At 68.2% G+C, this 16,307-nt stretch overlaps 1 protein-coding gene across 1 annotated transcript in view; it reads right to left on the bottom strand.

The window, feature by feature from the left end:
* Positions 1 to 504: 504 nt before the first annotated feature.
* The window catches only part of LOC148595167 (dynein axonemal heavy chain 2-like), a gene marked incomplete at its 3' end in the record, with an annotated part of 41,537 nt that continues 25,734 nt past the window's right edge, over positions 505 to 16,307 (bottom strand). Inside the window, exons 38-52 of the mRNA XM_088522082.1 lie at positions 15,844 to 16,068; positions 14,782 to 14,982; positions 13,207 to 13,324; positions 12,424 to 12,560; positions 12,220 to 12,351; positions 10,826 to 10,984; positions 9,324 to 9,473; positions 9,131 to 9,222; positions 6,689 to 6,887; positions 5,389 to 5,598; positions 3,649 to 3,753; positions 2,640 to 2,828; positions 2,342 to 2,427; positions 1,488 to 1,618; positions 505 to 648 (exon numbers count right to left, since the gene is read on the bottom strand). Of these exons, the coding sequence (XP_088378208.1) occupies positions 505 to 648; positions 1,488 to 1,618; positions 2,342 to 2,427; positions 2,640 to 2,828; positions 3,649 to 3,753; positions 5,389 to 5,598; positions 6,689 to 6,887; positions 9,131 to 9,222; positions 9,324 to 9,473; positions 10,826 to 10,984; positions 12,220 to 12,351; positions 12,424 to 12,560; positions 13,207 to 13,324; positions 14,782 to 14,982; positions 15,844 to 16,068 (2,278 nt within the window). The remainder of the gene's footprint in view (positions 649 to 1,487; positions 1,619 to 2,341; positions 2,428 to 2,639; positions 2,829 to 3,648; positions 3,754 to 5,388; positions 5,599 to 6,688; positions 6,888 to 9,130; positions 9,223 to 9,323; positions 9,474 to 10,825; positions 10,985 to 12,219; positions 12,352 to 12,423; positions 12,561 to 13,206; positions 13,325 to 14,781; positions 14,983 to 15,843; positions 16,069 to 16,307) is intronic.

Here is a 16,307-nt window from a genome sequence, read left to right as displayed (position 1 = left end):
CCACGGGGACATGCGTCAGGGACATGGGGACACCCTCTGCCACCCCATGGGGGACACTGCGGGGACGCGCGTCAGGGACACCCCCTGCCACCCCACCCGGGACACTGCGGGGACACGCGTCAGGGACACGGGGACACCCCCTGCCACCCCCACGGGGACACCGCGGGGACATGTCAGGGACATGGGGACACGCGTCAGGGACACCCCCTGCCACCCCCACGGGGGACACTGTGGGGACACGTGTCAGGGACATGGGGACACCCCCTACCACCCCCACGGAGACACTGCGGGGACACGCGTCAGGGACACCCCCTGCCACCCCCACGGGGGACACCACGGGGACACGCGTCAGGGACATGGGGACACCCGCACGGGGGACATTGTGGGGACACGCGCCAAGGACACCCCCTGCCACCCCACGGGGGACACCACGGGGACACGCGTCAGGGGACACGCAGCCACCCCCCGTGGTCCCCGGTGTCCGGGTGGGCTCCCCGCGCTCACTGTGCTCGATGGCCTCCCGGAACAGCACCGTGTCGAGGGGGGGGCCGCCGCGCTGGGCCCCCCCCAGGCGCCGCTGCAGCTCGGCCCGCAGCGCCCCCGCCTCGCCCAGGTCCTCGTAGACCCCCCGCGCGCTCAGGAAGTCCCCTGCGACCCCCCCGCTCAGGGCCCCGGCGTCCGGGGGTCCCCGCGGGCCCCCCCGCGGCCCAGAAGGGCCCCGGTGTTTGTGACCCCCCCAGCCCCAGGCGTCCAGGTGCCCCCCCCACCACCCAGGTGTCCCGGATGTCCCCTCCCCCCCATTCCTGGGGGTCCCTGGTGCCCCCACGGGGGTCCCAGGTCCCCTCCCGGCACAGGGCACCCCCCCCCGATCCCATATGCCCCCCCCTCGGTCCCATGTGCCCCCCCAAGGGTCCTGGCACGCCCTCCAGATCCCATGTGCCCCCCCCAGTCCCCACGTGCCCCCTCAGGGTACCCAGATGTCCCCCCCCGGTCCCAGACACCCCCCTGGTCCCATGTTTCCCCCCCCCCCGGGGCTAGGGTTAGGGTTAGGGTTAGGGTTTGGGGCTCCCAGACACCCCCCCAGATCCCATGTCCCCCCCGCCGTCCCATGTGTCCCCTCCCAGGGCTCTGAGACGCCCCCCCGGTCCCATGTGCCCCCCCCATCCCACGTGCCCCCCCCCCGGGACTCCCAGATGCCCCCCCGGTTCCATGTGCCCCCCTGGGGGTCCCAGTTCCCATCCCAGATCCCATGTGCCCCCCCCAGGGCTCCCAGATGCGCCCCCCGGTTCCATGTGCCCCCCCCCCCATCCCATGTGCCCCCCCCAGGGCTCCCAGATGCCCCCCCGGTCCCATGTGCCCCCCCCCCATCCCACGTGCCCCCCCCAGGGCTCCCAGATGCCCCCCTGGTTCCATGTGCCCCCCTGGGGGTCCCGGTGCTCCCCCCATTCCCCTGTGTCCCCCCTTGGTCCCCCCCGGTCCCTCCTCACCGAACAGGGGCGGCCGCCGCTCGGGACACGCGCGGTGGAAGGGCAGGTCGAAGAAGGTCCCCAGCTTGTCCCCCAGGAGCCCCACGAAGGCCTCGGCGTCACTCGGCTCCGCCAGCCGGTCCGAGAACACCCTGCGTCACCCGCGTCACCTGCGGCGCCCCACGGCACCCGGCCTTCCCCCCGGGTCCCCCTGTGCACCCCTGTGTCACCCTGCATCCCCCTGTGTGTCACCGTGTCCCTGCATGTCACCCTGCATCCCCCCTGTGTCACCCTGCATCCCTGTGTCCCCATGGGTGTCCCTGCACCCCCCGTGTGTCACCGTGTCCCTGCATGTCACCCCGCGCCCCCCCCCCCCGTGTCCCCCTGGGTGCTCCTGCATCACCTCATGTGTCACCGTGTCCCTGCATGTCACCCTGCACCCCTCCATGTCACCCTGGGTGCTCCTGCATCCCCCCGTGTGTCACTGTGTCCCTACATGTCACCCTGCATCCTCGTGTCACCCTGCATCCTCCCGTGTCACTCTCGGTGCCTCTGCATCCCCGCGTGTGTCACTGTGTCCCTGCATGTCACCCTGCATCCTCCCATGTCCCCATGCATCCCCCCGTGTCACCCTGGGTCCCCCTGTATCCCCATGTGTCACTGTGTCCCTGCATGTCTCCCTGCACCCTTGTGTCACCCTGCATTCTCCCATGTCACCCTGGGTGCCCCTGCATCCCCCCGTGTGTCAGCGTGTCCCTGCATGTCACCCTTCCCCCCGCCACGTCCCCTGCATCCCCCTGTGTCACCCTGGGTGCCCCTGCACCCCCCATGTGTCACTGTGTCCCCGCATGTCACCCTGCATCCCCCCGTGTCACCTGAAGCACTCGTGGATCCAGAGGCGGGTGAGGGCGGCCTTGGTGTCGTGGAAGTCCTTGTGTGCCCTCAGCATCCCCTGGAAGACCTGTGGGCCACCAGAGCGTGGGGACAGGGACACCCGTGTCCCCCACGGCGTCCTCAGCCCCCCTGCTGCTGGCCTTGACCCGCGTCCCCCCGCAGCGTCCCCTGCTCCATGGGGACAGCCAGAGGGCAGCACGGGGTGGCCCTGAGCCTGATGTCCCCTGAAATGCAGGGACAGTGACACGTGCGGGGTGTCCCCCGTGTCCCCGCGCCCACCTTGGCCACGTCGCGCAGGCAGAACTGGTAGTGGCTCCTGGCGGGCACGGGCGGGAAGCGCAGGGCCACCGCGCGCCACAGCTCCAGGGTGGCCTCGGTCAGCACCGTCCCCAGCGGCTTCACGGCCTCCTCGAAGTCCTGCAGCTTCTGGGCCAGCAGCGTCCCGAAGACGCGGCGGACCTGCGCGTCCTGCGGGGCCACCGCGGCGTCACCCGCCCGCGACGCGGGGACGGGCTGGGGACGGGGGGACCTCGAGTGCTGGGGCAAAACCGGCTGTTTGGGGGCAACATTTGCCAACAAAACGGCCATTCGGGGCCGTTTGGGGCAAAACCGTTGGGCCGAGGGGGAGGCGCCCGCTGGGGCAAAACCTGCCATGTTGGGGGAAGAAGTGTTCTTTTGGGGCGAAACCCGGCGTGTTTGGGCAAAATGCCCCGTGTTGGGACAAAACCTGCTGTTTTGTGATATCATACCCCCCCGCCCTGCCCTGGATTGGGGCAAAACCCACTGGGTTTGGGCAAAATGCCCCGTGTTGGGGCACAACCCTTCATGCTGGGGCAAAAAACACCCTTTTGGGGCCAAACCCAGTGTTTTGGGACATAAGCCTGCCATTTTGGGGCAGAAGCCTGGCATTTTGGGGCATGAAGGTGTCATCTGGGGGCAAAGCACCCTGTTTTGGGGCCAAACCCGGTGTGTTTGAGCAAAATGTCCCATGCCGGGAGAAAACTTGCTGTTTTGCAGCATAATCCACCGCCTGTCCTGCCCTGGATTGGGGCAAAACCCACTGCATTTGGGCAAAATGACCCGTGCTGGGACAAAACCTGCAGTGCTGGGGCACAACCCTCCATTCTGGAGGAAAAAACACCCTTTTGGGGCCAAACCCAGTGTTTTGGGACATAAATCTGCCATTTTGGGGCAGAAGCTTGGCATTTTGAGGCATGACCGTGCCATCTGGGGGCAAAGCACCCTGTTTTGGGGCCATTCCCGGTGTTTTCGGGCGCCGGGCGCTCACCGCGGCGCTGCCCACGCCGAGCAGGGTGAAGCGGCTCTGCAGTCGCGCCGGGAGGGGGCAGCAGCCGCCGCCGGGGGGGGCCATGGCGGCCAGCAGCGCGATGCCCTGCGGGGACACGGTGACACGTGGAGGGACACGGTGACACGTGGTGGGACACGGTGGCAAGTGGTGGCCCGCGGTGGCGGCATGCAGTGTGTCCCGAGGTGTGGTGGCACGTGGTAGCATGTGGTGGCGCGTGGTGGTGGCATGCGGTAACACGTGGTGGTGGCATGCGGTAACACGTGGTGGTGGCACGCAGCGGTGGCACGTGGTGGTGTCACACAGTGTCCCGCAGTGTTGGCACGTGGTGGTGGCACGCGGCCATGGCATGTGGTGTCTTGTGGCGGTGGCACGTGGTGGTGTCACACAGTGTCCCATGGTGTTGGCACATGGTGGTGGCATGTGGTGGTGGCACACGGTGGTGTCATGCGGTGCCCCGCAGCAGTGGCCCACAGGGGTGTCCCACAGTGTTGGCACATGGCAGTGTCCTGCAGTGTCCCACAGCAGTGGTGTGTGGTGCTGTCACACAGTGTCCTGTGGTGTTGGCACGTGGCCGTGTCCCATGTTGGTGGTGTGTGGTGGTGTTACACGGTGGCCCGTGGTGGCCCATGGCGGTGGCCTGCAGCGGTGGTGCGTCGTGGTGTCACGCAGTGACCCGTGGCAGTGTCCTGCAGTATGGGCACGTGGCAGCGTCCCACAGCGGTGTCCCGCGGTGTTGGCCTGCGGCGGTGTCCCGCAGCGGTGGTGTGCGGTGGTGTCATGCAGTGTCTCGCGGTGGTGGTGCGTGGTGGTGTCCCACAGTGTTGGCAGTGGCGGTGTCCCGCGGTGGTAGTGCGCAGTGGTGTCACGCAGTGTCCCGCGGTGTTGGCAGTGGCGGTGGTACGCAGCGGTGGTACGCAGTAGTGTCCCGCGGTGTCCCGCAGCGGTGGCAGTGGCCGTGTCCCACAGCAGTGGTGCGCAGTGGTGTAACGGGGTGTCCCATGGTGTTGACAATGGTGGTGTCCCACAGCGGTGGTGTGTGGTGGTGTCATGCGGTGACCTGTGGCAGTGTCCTGCGGTGTTGGCTCGCGGCGGTGTCCCACAGCGGTGGTGTGCGGTGGTGTGCGGTGGTGTAATGGGGTGTCCCATGGTGTTGACAATGGTGGTGTCCCGCAGCGGTGGTGCACGGTGGTGTCACGCAGTGTCCCACGGTGTTCGCAGTGGCAGTGGCAGTGTCCTGCAGCGGTGGTACGCAGTGGTGTCGCGCAGTGTCCCGCAATGGTGGTGCATGGTGGTGTCATGCAGTGTCCCACGGTGTTGGCAGCGGTGGGGTCCCGGGTGTCCCGCAGTGTTGACCCATGGCAGTGTCCCGCAGCGGTGGTGCGTGGTGGTGTAACGGGGTGTCCCATGGTGTTGGCAGTGGTGGTGTCCCGCAGCGGTGGTGCACGGTGGTGTCACGCAGTGTCCCGCGGTGTTGATCCGCGGTGGTGTCCCGCAGCGGTGGTGTGCGGTGGTGTCCCGTGGCGGTGGTGCGCGGTGGTGTCCCACGGTGTCCCGCGGTGTTGACCCGCGGCGGTGTCCTGCCGCGGTGGTGTCACGCAGTGTCCCGCGGCGGTGGTGCGCGGTGGTGGTGCGCAGTGGTGTCACGCAGTGTCCCGCGGTGTTGGCAGTGGCTGTGTCCTGTGGTGTCCCGCGGTGGCGGCCGCGGCGCCGTGCCCGTACCTGCACGCGGCGCAGGGCGGGCGCCCCGCGCTGGTACCAGCAGCCGTGCTCCAGCCACAGGCGCAGCAGCTCGAGCGGCGCCGCGGCCGCCGGGGCGCCCAGCGCGTCCAGGAAGGCGGCGACGCGGCGCCCGCGCGCGGGGACGTAGGTGCCCTGTGTGCGCCGCTCCACGCGGCTGCGCAGCGCCGCCCGCAGCGCCCGCGCCGAGCTCTGCGGGGCCAGCGCGGCTCGGCCACGTGCCCGACGGCCCGGGGACCTCCCACCACGGCCCCTCTCCATGTCTACATGTTCCCTCTCCATGGGCGCTCTCCATGTCCCCTCTCCACATCCCCCATGTCCCCTCTCCGTGTCCCCTCTCCCCGTCCCACCACCATGGCCCCTCTGCATGTCTCCAGAGTCCCTCTCCACATCCCATGTCCCCTCTCCATGTCCCACATCCCCTCTCCACATCCCACATCCCCTCTCCATGTCCCCTCTCCAGGTCCCCTCTCCGCATCCCCTTGCCATATTCCCCCATGTCGCCTCTCCATGTCCCCTTTCCACGTCCCACATCCCCTCTCCACGTCCCACATCCCCTCTCCAGGTCCCCTCTCCACATCCCACATCCCCTCTCCATGTCCCCTCTCCAGGTCCCCTCTCCACATCCCCTTGCCATATTCCCCCGTGTCCCCTCTTCATGTCCCCTCTCCACATCCCCTCGCCACGTTGCCCCGTGTCCCCTCGCCATGACCCGTGGTCTCTCTCCCTGTCCCCTCTCCCTGCCCCCTCTCCGTGTCCCCTCTCTACAGCCCCCCACCACGTTCCCTCTCTGCGTCCCCCCAGGGTGTCCCCTCTCCATGTCTCCATGCCCTCTCTCCATATCCCCTCTCCATGTCCCCCCTCCGCGTCCCCTCGTGGTGTCCCCTCGTGGTGTCCCCTCTCCATGTCTCCACGTCCCCTCTCCGCGTCCCCTCTCTGCGTCCCCCCGCGGTGTCCCTTCTCCATGTCTCCATGTCCCCTCTCCATGTCTCTGTGTCCCCTCTCTGCGTCCCCTCTCCATGTCCCCTCTCCGCATCCTCCCACCACGTGCCCTCTCCATGTCCCCTCTCCATGTCTCCACGTCCCCTCTCCGTGTCCTCCCACCACGTCCCCTCTCCGTGTCCCCTCTCCATGTCTCCGCGTCCCCCTGCGGTGTCCCCTCTCCACGTCCCCTCTCCATGTCTCCACGTCCCCTCTCCACGTCCCCTCAAGGTGTCCCCTCTCCACGTGCCCTCTCCACGTCCCCTCTCTGTGTCCCCCCGCGGTGTCCCCGCGCCGTCACCTGCGCCGAGAGGCTGACGCAGAGCGTGGCCCAGCGCGGCCCCTCGAGGCCCTGCAGCAGCCCGTGGGCCAGCGCGGTCTTGCCGGCGCCCGGCGGCGCCACGAGCAGCACGGGGCTGCCGGCGTCCAGCAGCGCCCGCGCCACGTGCTGGTAGCGCGCCGTGTCCGCCGTGGGCACCAGCACCTCCGTGAAGGGCGCGCTGGGGACAGGACCGCGGCGCCCGTCACCCTGGGCACCGCCCGCGGGGAGGGGGACAGGCCACAGCGATTGGGGACAGGCTGTGGGGCTTGGAGACAGGCTGTGGGGCTGGGGGACAGGCTGTGGGGCTGGGGGACAGGCCGTGGTGCTAGGGGACAGGCTACAGCGTTTGGGAACAGGCCACAGCATTTGGGGACAGGCTGTGGGGCTCGGGGACAGGCTGTGGGGCTGGGGGACAGGCCACAGCGATTGGGGACAGGCTGTGGGGCTGGGGGACAGGCCATGGGGGCTGGGGGACAGGCCATGGGGGCTGGCGGACAGGCCACAGCATTTGGGGACACACTGCGGGGCTTGGGGACAGGCTATGGGGCTGAGGGACAGGCTGTGGGGCTGGGGGACAGGCCATGGGGGCTGGCGGACAGGCCACAGCGTTTGGGGACAGGCCGTGGAGCTGGGGGACAGGCTGTGGGGCTGGGGGACAGGCCATGGGGGCTGGCGGACAGGCCAAGGCATTTGGGGACAGGCTGCGGGGCTTGGGGACAGGCCGTGGGGCTGGGGGACAGGCCCCAGCGTTTGGGGACAGGCTGCGGGGCTGGGGGACAGGCCGTGGGGCTAGGGGACAGGTCACAGCATTTGGGAACAGGCCACAGCATTTGGGGATAGGCCGTGGGGCTAGGGGACAGGCCACAGCATTTGGGAACAGGCCACAGCATTTGGGGACAGGCTGCGGGGCTTGGGGACAGGCCATGGGGCTAGGGGACAGGCCACAGCATTTGGGAACAGGCCACAGCATTTGGGGACAGGCTGTGGGGCTTGGGGACAGGCCGTGGGGGCTGGCAGACAGGCCACAGCATTTGGGGACAGGCTGGAGGCCTTAGGGACCACCTGTGGGGATGGGGGACTGGCCACAGGGCTTGGGGACCAGCTGTGGAGCTTGGGGACAGGCCGTGGGGTTGGGGGACAGGCCACAGCATTTGGGGACAGGCTGGGGGGCTTGGGGACCGCCTGTGGGGATTGGGGACAGGCCACAGCATTCGGGGACAGGCCGCGAGGCTTGGGGACAGGCCATGGGGCTAGGGGACAGGCCACAGCATTTGGGAACAGGCCACAGCATTTGGGGACAGGCTGTGGGGCTTGGGGACAGGCCGTGGGGGCTGGCAGACAGGCCACAGCATTTGGGGACAGGCTGGAGGCCTTAGGGACCACCTGTGGGGATGGGGGACTGGCCACAGGGCTTGGGGACCAGCTGTGGAGCTTGGGGACAGGCCGTGGGGTTGGGGGACAGGCCACAGCATTTGGGGACAGGCTGGGGGGCTTGGGGACCGCCTGTGGGGATTGGGGACAGGCCACAGCATTCGGGGACAGGCCGCGAGGCTTGGGGACAGGCCATGGGGCTAGGGGACAGGCCACAGCATTTGGGGACCAGCCATGGGGCTTGGGGACCAGCCATGGGGCTTGGGGACCGGCTGCGGGGCTTGGGGACAAGCTGTGGTGGCACCTGGGATGAGCCCCGGAGCCCAGGAATGACCCATGGTGCTTGGGAATGCTCCACAGAGTTTGGGAATGAACCAGGGAGCCCAGGGATTAGCCAAGGAGCCTGGGAATGAGTCAAAGAGCCCAGGAACGAGCCAGGGAGCCCAGGGATGGAGCCTGGGAATGAAGCAGGGAGCCCAGGAATGAATCAGGGAGCCCAGGGACGAGCCAGGGAGCCTGGGATGGAGCCTGGGAATGAGCCAGGGAGCCCGGGAATGAGCCATGGAGCCCAGGAATGAGCCAGGGAGCCTGGGAATGAGCCAAGGAGCCCAGGAATGAGCCAGGGAGCCCAGGAATGAGCCAGGGAGCCCAGGAATGAGCCAGGGAGCCCAGGGACGAGCCAGGGAGCCTGGGATGGAGCCTGGGAATGAGCCAGGGAGCCCGGGAATGAGCCAGGGAGCCCAGGGCAAGCCACGGAGCCTGGAAATGAGCCAGGGAGCCCAGGGCAAGCCATGGAGCCCAAGAACAAGCCAGGGAGCATGGAAATAGGCCAGGGAGCCCAGGAACGAGCCAGGGAGAACAGGGATGGAGCCTGGGAATGAGCCACGGAACCCCAGGACTGAGCCAAGGAGCCCAGAAATGAGGCAGGGAGCCCAGGGATGGAGCCTGGGAATGAGGCAGGGAGCCCAGGGACGAACCAGGGAGCCCGGGAATGACCAGGGAGTCTGGGAATGAGCCAGGGAGCCAGGGCCGCGTCCCCCGCGCGCTCACTCGGGCGGGTAGCGCCAGGCAGGCGGCAGCAGCTCCTCGAAGGGGGCCCAGCTCTTCTTCTTGGGGTCCACGAAGTAGTCGTAGACGGTGTCCTGGGGCAGCGAGGCGGTGAGGGCGCCGCGTGGCCGGTGTCCCCATGTCCCCCGCGTCCCCCGTGTCCCCGCGTCCCCGTGTCCCCGCGTCCCCGCGGCACCTTGCTGGGGAAGGAGGCGTCCGTCTCGCGCAGCCACGCGTCCAGGCGCTTGCGGCCGCCCTCGTCCACGGCGCCGCCCACGGCCCACACGAGGCTGAAGAGGAAGAGCAGCTCCAGCAGCACCGGGTCGATGCCGCCGGCCGCCAGCGCCTGCGGGGACAGGGGCCACCGTCGGCATGGAACGGGGGGCACCCTGGGGTGCGCGGGGCACCCTGGGGCGCATGTGGAATGGGTTTGGGGCATCCCGGGGTGCATGTGGGACAGGTTTGGGGCACCCTGGGGTGTGCAGGGCACCCTGGGGTGCATGCGGGATGGGTTTCGGGCATCCCGGGGTGCATGCGGGATGGGTTTGGGGAACCCCGGGGCACATGTGGGACGGGTTTGGGGCACTCTGGGGTGTGCAGGGCACCCTGGGGCGCATGCGGGATGGGTTTGGGGCATCCCAGGGTGCACGCGAGACGGGTTCAGGGCACCTTGGGGTGCACGGGGCACTCCGAGGCGCATGTGGGATGGGTTCAGGGCACCCCGGAGAGCATGGGACACCCTGGGGTCCATGTGGGTTGGGTTCGGGGCACCCTGGGGTGCATGTGGGATGGGTTTGGGGAAACCCGGGGTGCATGTGGGACGGATTTGGGGCACCCCGGGGTGTGCGAGGCACCCTGGGATGCATGTGGGATGGATTTGGGGAAACCCAGGGTGCATGTGGGATGGGTTCAGGGCACTCTGGGGTGTGCAGGGCACCCCAGGGTGCATGTAGGTTGGGTTTGGGACACCCTGGAGTGTGCAGGGCACCCCAGGGTGCATGTAGGTTGGGTTCGGGGCACCCTAAGGTGCATGTGGGTTGGGTTTGGGGCACCCCGGGGCACATGCGGGATGGGTTTTGGGAACCCCAGGGTGCATGTGGGTTGGGTTCAGGGCACCCGGGGGTGCACGCGGGATGGGTTTGGGGCACCCTGGGGTGCACAGGGGACGAGCACGGGGCACCCTGGGGAGTGTAGGGACACCCTGCCAGGCATAGGAACAACCGCTGTGAGGGACAGGCGCAGGGGACGGGTGGGGGGCACCCTGGGGTGTGTGGGGACACCCTGGGGTGCATGCGGCGATGGCACTAAATGGGGGAAAACACGGCAAAAAAAGGAGCGATGGTGCTAAAAGGAGAGGAATGGTGCGAGAAGAGGCTGAAATGCAGCCAAAAAGGACAGAAATGCCCCTCAAAAAGACAGAAATCCTGCTAAGAAGGGCAGCATTGACCCCAAAAAGAGCATAAATGCCCCCAAAAAGCAGAAAGGTCCCCTAGAAAGGCAAAAATGCTGCAAAAAGTGGCAGAAATGCCACATAAAAAGCAGAAATGCTCCTAATTAGGGCAGAAATGCCCCCAAAAGGGAGACAGACCAGAAAAAGGGGCGGAATTTGGGAAGAGGTGGTGGGAAGAGCGGAGGAGGGAGCCCGTGCGGGGGTGGCAGGGCCGTGGCTCGTCCCCGATGTCCCCACCATGTCCCTACCCCGTCGGGTGGCGTGGCCAGCGCGCCCAGCAGGTCGCAGAGGGAGGTGACGGCGCCGTGCGGGCTCAGGGCCACCGGCTCGTGGCACGAGGCCGCCTTGAAGGCCAGCAGCGGCTCCAGGAACTTGTCGAAGAGGCGCTGCAGCGTCTCCGCCTCGGCCTGCGCGGGGACGAGGCCGGTGACACCGGGAATGAACCCAGGGACACCAGGGAGGAGCCCAGGGACATCAGGGATGAGCCCAGTGACACTGGGGACAAACCCGGTGACACTGGGAATGAACCCAGGGACACCAGGGAGGAGTCCAGGGACATCAGGGATGAGCCCAGTGACACTGGGGATGAACTCAGGGACACCAGGGAGAAGCCCGGTCACATCAGGGATAAGCCTGGTGACACCAGGGACAAGCCCAGTGACACTGGGGATGAACCCAGGGACACCAGGGACAAACCCGGTGACATCAGGGATGAGCCTGGTGACACTGGGGACAAGCCCGGTGACACTGGGGATGAACCCAGGGACACCAAGGACATACCCGGTGACATCAGGAATGAGCCCGGTGACACTGGGGATGAACTCAGGGACACCAGGGACAAACCCGGTGACATCAGGGACGAGCCCAGTGACACTGGGGATGAGCCCAGTGACACTGGAGATGAACCCAGTGACACCAGGGACGAGCTTGGTGACACCGGGGACAAGTTCAATGGTGCTGGGGAAGAGCCCGGGCACATCAGGGATGAAGCCAGTTACATGGGGACACCCTGGGGAAGAGCCTAGTGGCACTAGGGACAAGTCTGGTGACACGGGGACAAGCCCGGCCATGCAGTGTCACACCTGGGAGGAGCCTGGTCACACCGGGATGGGCATGGCTGCGTGGTGTCACATTGGGGACAAGCCTGGTCATGCCAGGGACAACCTCGGTCTCATGGTGTCACGCTGGGGACAACCTAGGGCTTATGGTGTCACAGTGCGGACAAGTCTGGTCATGTTGGGGACAAGGTTGGCCTCGTGGTGTCACACTGGGGATGAGCCTAGTCATGGCAGGGACAACCTTGACCTCATGGTGTCACACTGGGGACAATCTCAGTTTCCCAGTGTCACACTGAGGATAACCCCAGTTTTGCCAGGGACAACCTTGACCTCCCAGTGTCACACTGGGGACAATCTCAGCCTCCCGGTGTCACACTGGGGACGAGCCCAGTTGTGCCAGGGACAACCTTGGCCTCCCGGTGCCACACTGGGGACAATCTCAGCCTCGTGGTGTCACACTAGGGATGAGCCCGGTTGTGTCAGGGACAACCTTGACCTCACGCTGTCACATTGAGGACAACCTCAGCCTCCCAGTGTCACAGTGGGGATGCTGCCGGTGTCCCCGCTGTCCCCACGGCGGGTACCTGGGGCCGCGTGCGCAGCCAGGCGCGCACGTGGGGCCGCCAGCCGCCGTAGGGGACGTAGATGACGCCGCAGCGGGACACGGCGGCGGGGGAGGCGCCCGCCAGATCCTCCACCTCCAGCAGCAGCGACACCTGCGGGGCCAGGGGGGCAGTTAGGGGCGTCCCCGCCGTGTCCCCAGCCCGTGTCCCCGTGTCCCCGCTCGCCTGCGCGGGCAGCGCGATGCGCTCGCCGGAGCCCAGCGGCAGCACGCGGCTCCCGTCCAGCGCGGGGTGCAGCGCGTCCATCCAGAGCGGTGTCGCGGGGCCGTCCAGCACCAGCCACGTCGCCTCGGGGCGCCCGTCTGCCGTGGGGACCCGGCGGCACCCATGGGTGCCTCTGTGTGCCCCGATATGTGCCCCCCGACGTGTCTCAGGGAGTCCCTGTGCACCCCAGGATGTCCCCATGTGCCCCAGGGTGTGTCCCGTGCACCCCAGGGTGTCCCTCTACACCCCAGGGTGTCTCCCTGTGCACCCCAGGGTGCCCCCATGTGTCTCAGGGTGTCCCCTCGTGATGCAGGGTGCCCCCATGCACCCCAGGGTGCCCCCGCACACCCACAGGTGCCTCCCTGTGCCCCAAGGTGTCTCCCCATATCCAGGGTGTCCCCATGCACCGCAGGGTGCCCCCATGTGCCCTAGGATGTCCTCATGCACCCCAGGGTGTCCCCCCATGTCCAGGGTGTCCCTGTGCAGTGCAGGGTGCCCCCATGTCCAGGATGTCCCTGCACACCTCGGGCTGTCCCCGCGCACCCCAGGGTGTCCTCCCATGTACAGGGTGTCCCCCCATGTCCAGGGTGTCCCCGCGCACCCCAGGGTGTCCCCATGTCCAGGGTGTCCCTGCGCACCCCAGGCTGTCCCCTCGCACCCCAGGGTGTCCTCCCATGTCCAGGGTGTCCCCCCATGTCCAGGGTGTCCCCGCACACCGCGGGGTGTCCCCGGGGTGCCCCGCACCGGCGCAGGCGTCGCGCAGCAGCCCCGCGAGGACGCCGTCCTGCCAGTCGCCCGTGGCGGGGTCGTACTCGCCGTAGAGCTCCCCCGGGGACAGCGCCGCCGGGTTCAGCACCAGCTCCTGGGGACAGTGTGGGGACAGTGTCCCCGTGTCCCCTGTCCCCATGTCCCCATGTTGTGCTCCCGCCTCCCTGCATCCGTGTCCTCACTTCCCTGCGTCCCTATGTCCCGACATCCCCAACGCCCCCTGTCCCCATGCCCCTGTGACTCCATATCCCTGTGTCCCCACCTCCCTGCGTCCATGTGCCCATGTCCCCGTGTCCCTATGTCCCTGCGTCCCCATATGTCTATATCCTGACACCCCAGCATTCCCTTGTCCCCATGAGTTCCCACTTCCCCACGTCCCTGTGTCCCCATGTCCCCATATGCCTGTGTCCCCACATCCCCATATGCCTGTGTCCCCACATCCCCATGTCCTGACATACCAGTTGCCTTGTCCCCATGTCCCCCCACATGCCCGTGCCCCCATGTCCTTATGTCACCATGCATCCCCATGTGTCGGTGTCCCCACATCCCCGTGTTCCCTTGTCCCCCTGTCCCCACATGCCCACATCCCCACACATCCCCGCATCCCTGTGTCCCCACACGTATCCCCATGTCCCCACATACCCATGTCCCCACGCATCCGCATGTTCCCACATGTCCCCATGTCCCCACGCCCCCTGGGTCCCCACACCCTGCCATGTGTCCCCATGTCCCCACGCTCGTGTCCCCCCACACATCCCCGTGTCCTCACATGCCCATGTCCCCATGCATCCCCATGTCCCTACACTCCCCCACGTGTCCCCATGTTCTCACATGTCCCCATGTCCCCACATGCCCACATTTCGTGTCCCTATGTCCCCATGTCCCATGTCCCTGTGTCGCCGCATGTCCCTGTATCCCCGCATGTCCCCGTGTCCCCATGTGTCCCCACATGCCCACGTCCCCACCTGTCCCCATGTCTCCACGTGCCCACGTCCCCACGCGTCCCGTGTCCCTCTGTCCACACGTGTCCCCGTGTCCCCACCTGCCCATATCCCCCGTGTCCCCGTGTCCCTACATGCCCACGTCCCCCCATGTGTCCCCGTGTCTCCACATCCCCACATCCCCACGCGTCCCCATGTCCCCACATGCCCATGTCCCTACGTGTCCCCGTGTCCCCACCTACCCACGTCCCCCCATGTGTCCCCGTGCCTCCACATCCCCACGCGTCCCCATGTCCCCACATGCCCACGTCCCCTCATGTGTCCCCGTGTCCCCACGTGTCCCCACATCCCCCCGTGTGTCCCCATGTCTCCACATCCCCCAAGTCCCCACATGCCCACACCCCCACATCACCCTGTGTCCCCACGTGTCCCCATGTGTCCCCATGTGTCCCCATGTCCCCACATGCCCACATCCCCACGCATCCCCATGTCCCCACATGCCCACGTCCCCCCATGTGTCCCCGTGTCTCCAGGTGTCCCCACGTCCCCTCATGTGTCCCTGTGTCCCCACATCCCCCCGGGTCCCCCCGGGTCCCCCGTCCCCACGCACCCGCACGGGGCGCCCGCCGGGCAGCCCCTGGGCCGCCAGCTCGCGCAGGCCGCGCTGCAGCGCCCGCCAGGCCGCGCTCTTGCCGCTGCCCGGGGCGCCCACGAGGGCGGCCGGGCGCCCGCCCCGCAGCACGGCCCAGAGCGCCCGCGCGGCCGCCCCCGCCGGCCCGGCCTGCGCCGCCCCCGCCAGCGCCCGCCACACCTGCGGGGGGCGGGGCCTCAGGGAGGGGCCCGGAGGGGGCGGGGCCCGGGAGGAGGGGCGGGGCCCGGGAGGAGGGGCGGGGCCTGGCAGGGACGGAACTCTGCAGGGTGGGGCTGAGGGGGGTGGAGCCTGGGAGGAGGGGCAGAGCTTGGGGCGGGGCCTGGCAGGGGTGGGGCCTCCACAGGGTGGGGCGAAAAAGGGGCGGGGCCTGGCAGGGACGGAACCCCCGCAGGGTGGGGCTGAGAGGGGGCGAGCCTGGGAGGAGGGGCGGGGCTTGGGGCGGGGCCTGGCAGGGGTGGGCTCTCCATGGGGCGGGGCCAAATAGGAGAGGAGGGGCCTGGCCAGGACAGACCTCAGCAGGGTGGGCCGAGAGGGGGCGGGGCCTGGGAGGGGGTGGGGCTTGGGGCGGGGCCTGGCAGGGACAGGGCCTCCACAGGGCGGGGCCAAATAGGAGAGAGATGGACCTCTATCGGGCGGCGCCAAGAGGGGGGCGGGGCCTGGGAGGGGGTGGGGCTTGGGATGAGGCCTGGCAAGCACGGGCCCTCCATGGGGCAGGGCCAAGAAGGAGGGGCAGGGCTGGCAGGGGCTGGGAATGATGGAGGCAGGCCCTGGTAGGATGGGTGGGGCTTGCTGGTAGGGGTGGGGCCTAGGAGGAGGGGTGGGGCTTGCTGGGGGTGGGGCCTGACAGGGGTGGGATATGGAAGGGGCAGGGCCTGGTGGGCAGGGCTGGGCTCAGGGGCTGGAACCAGTAGGGGGCGGGGCCTGGTGGTAGGGGTGGGGCCACGCTAAGGGAGGCGGGATTTGGGCTGTGGGGGCGTGGCCTTCCCCTGGCAGGGCGTGGCTGGGCAGGTCCCTCCTCACTTGTCTGCTCTCCTCATCGTCCTCGTCGTCGTCACCGCCACCGTGGTCACCGTCGCCGTCCGTGTCTCCATCGCCGTCCCCGGGGGGGTTGTTGGTGTCACCCGTCTCGGTGCCCGCAGGGGGTTGGGTGTCCGGGAACAGGTCGCGCAGGAGGGCCCGGAAGGGGACGAGGTCCTCGGGTGCCAGCGCCGGCTCCAGCACCGCCTCCGCCGCCTCCAGCAGCACCTGGGGACAGACACGTCCCCAAACTGTCCCCTGGGGGAGCCCCCATGGGCCCAAGAGCCCCCATGGGCCCAAGAGCATCCCTGTCCCCGCAGTGTCCCCGGTCCTGGGATTTCCCACTCCTAGTGTTCCCTGTCCCCAGGGTGTCTTTGTCCCCATGGTGTCTCCAAGCCTTGGTGTCCCCAGTGCTCTCTGTCCCCAAGGTCTCCTCACCCTCACAGTGCCCCAGTGGGCCCTGTCCC

The sequence above is a fragment of the Tinamus guttatus genome, unplaced genomic scaffold, assembly GCF_059628265.1.
Source record: "Tinamus guttatus ecotype Peru unplaced genomic scaffold, ASM5962826v1 Tinamus_guttatus_pri_ptg000147l, whole genome shotgun sequence".
Classification (NCBI taxonomy): Eukaryota; Metazoa; Chordata; class Aves; order Tinamiformes; family Tinamidae; genus Tinamus; species Tinamus guttatus.
Note: the sequence above shows the minus strand (reverse complement) of the source record. Positions and strands in the feature narration are given on the sequence as shown.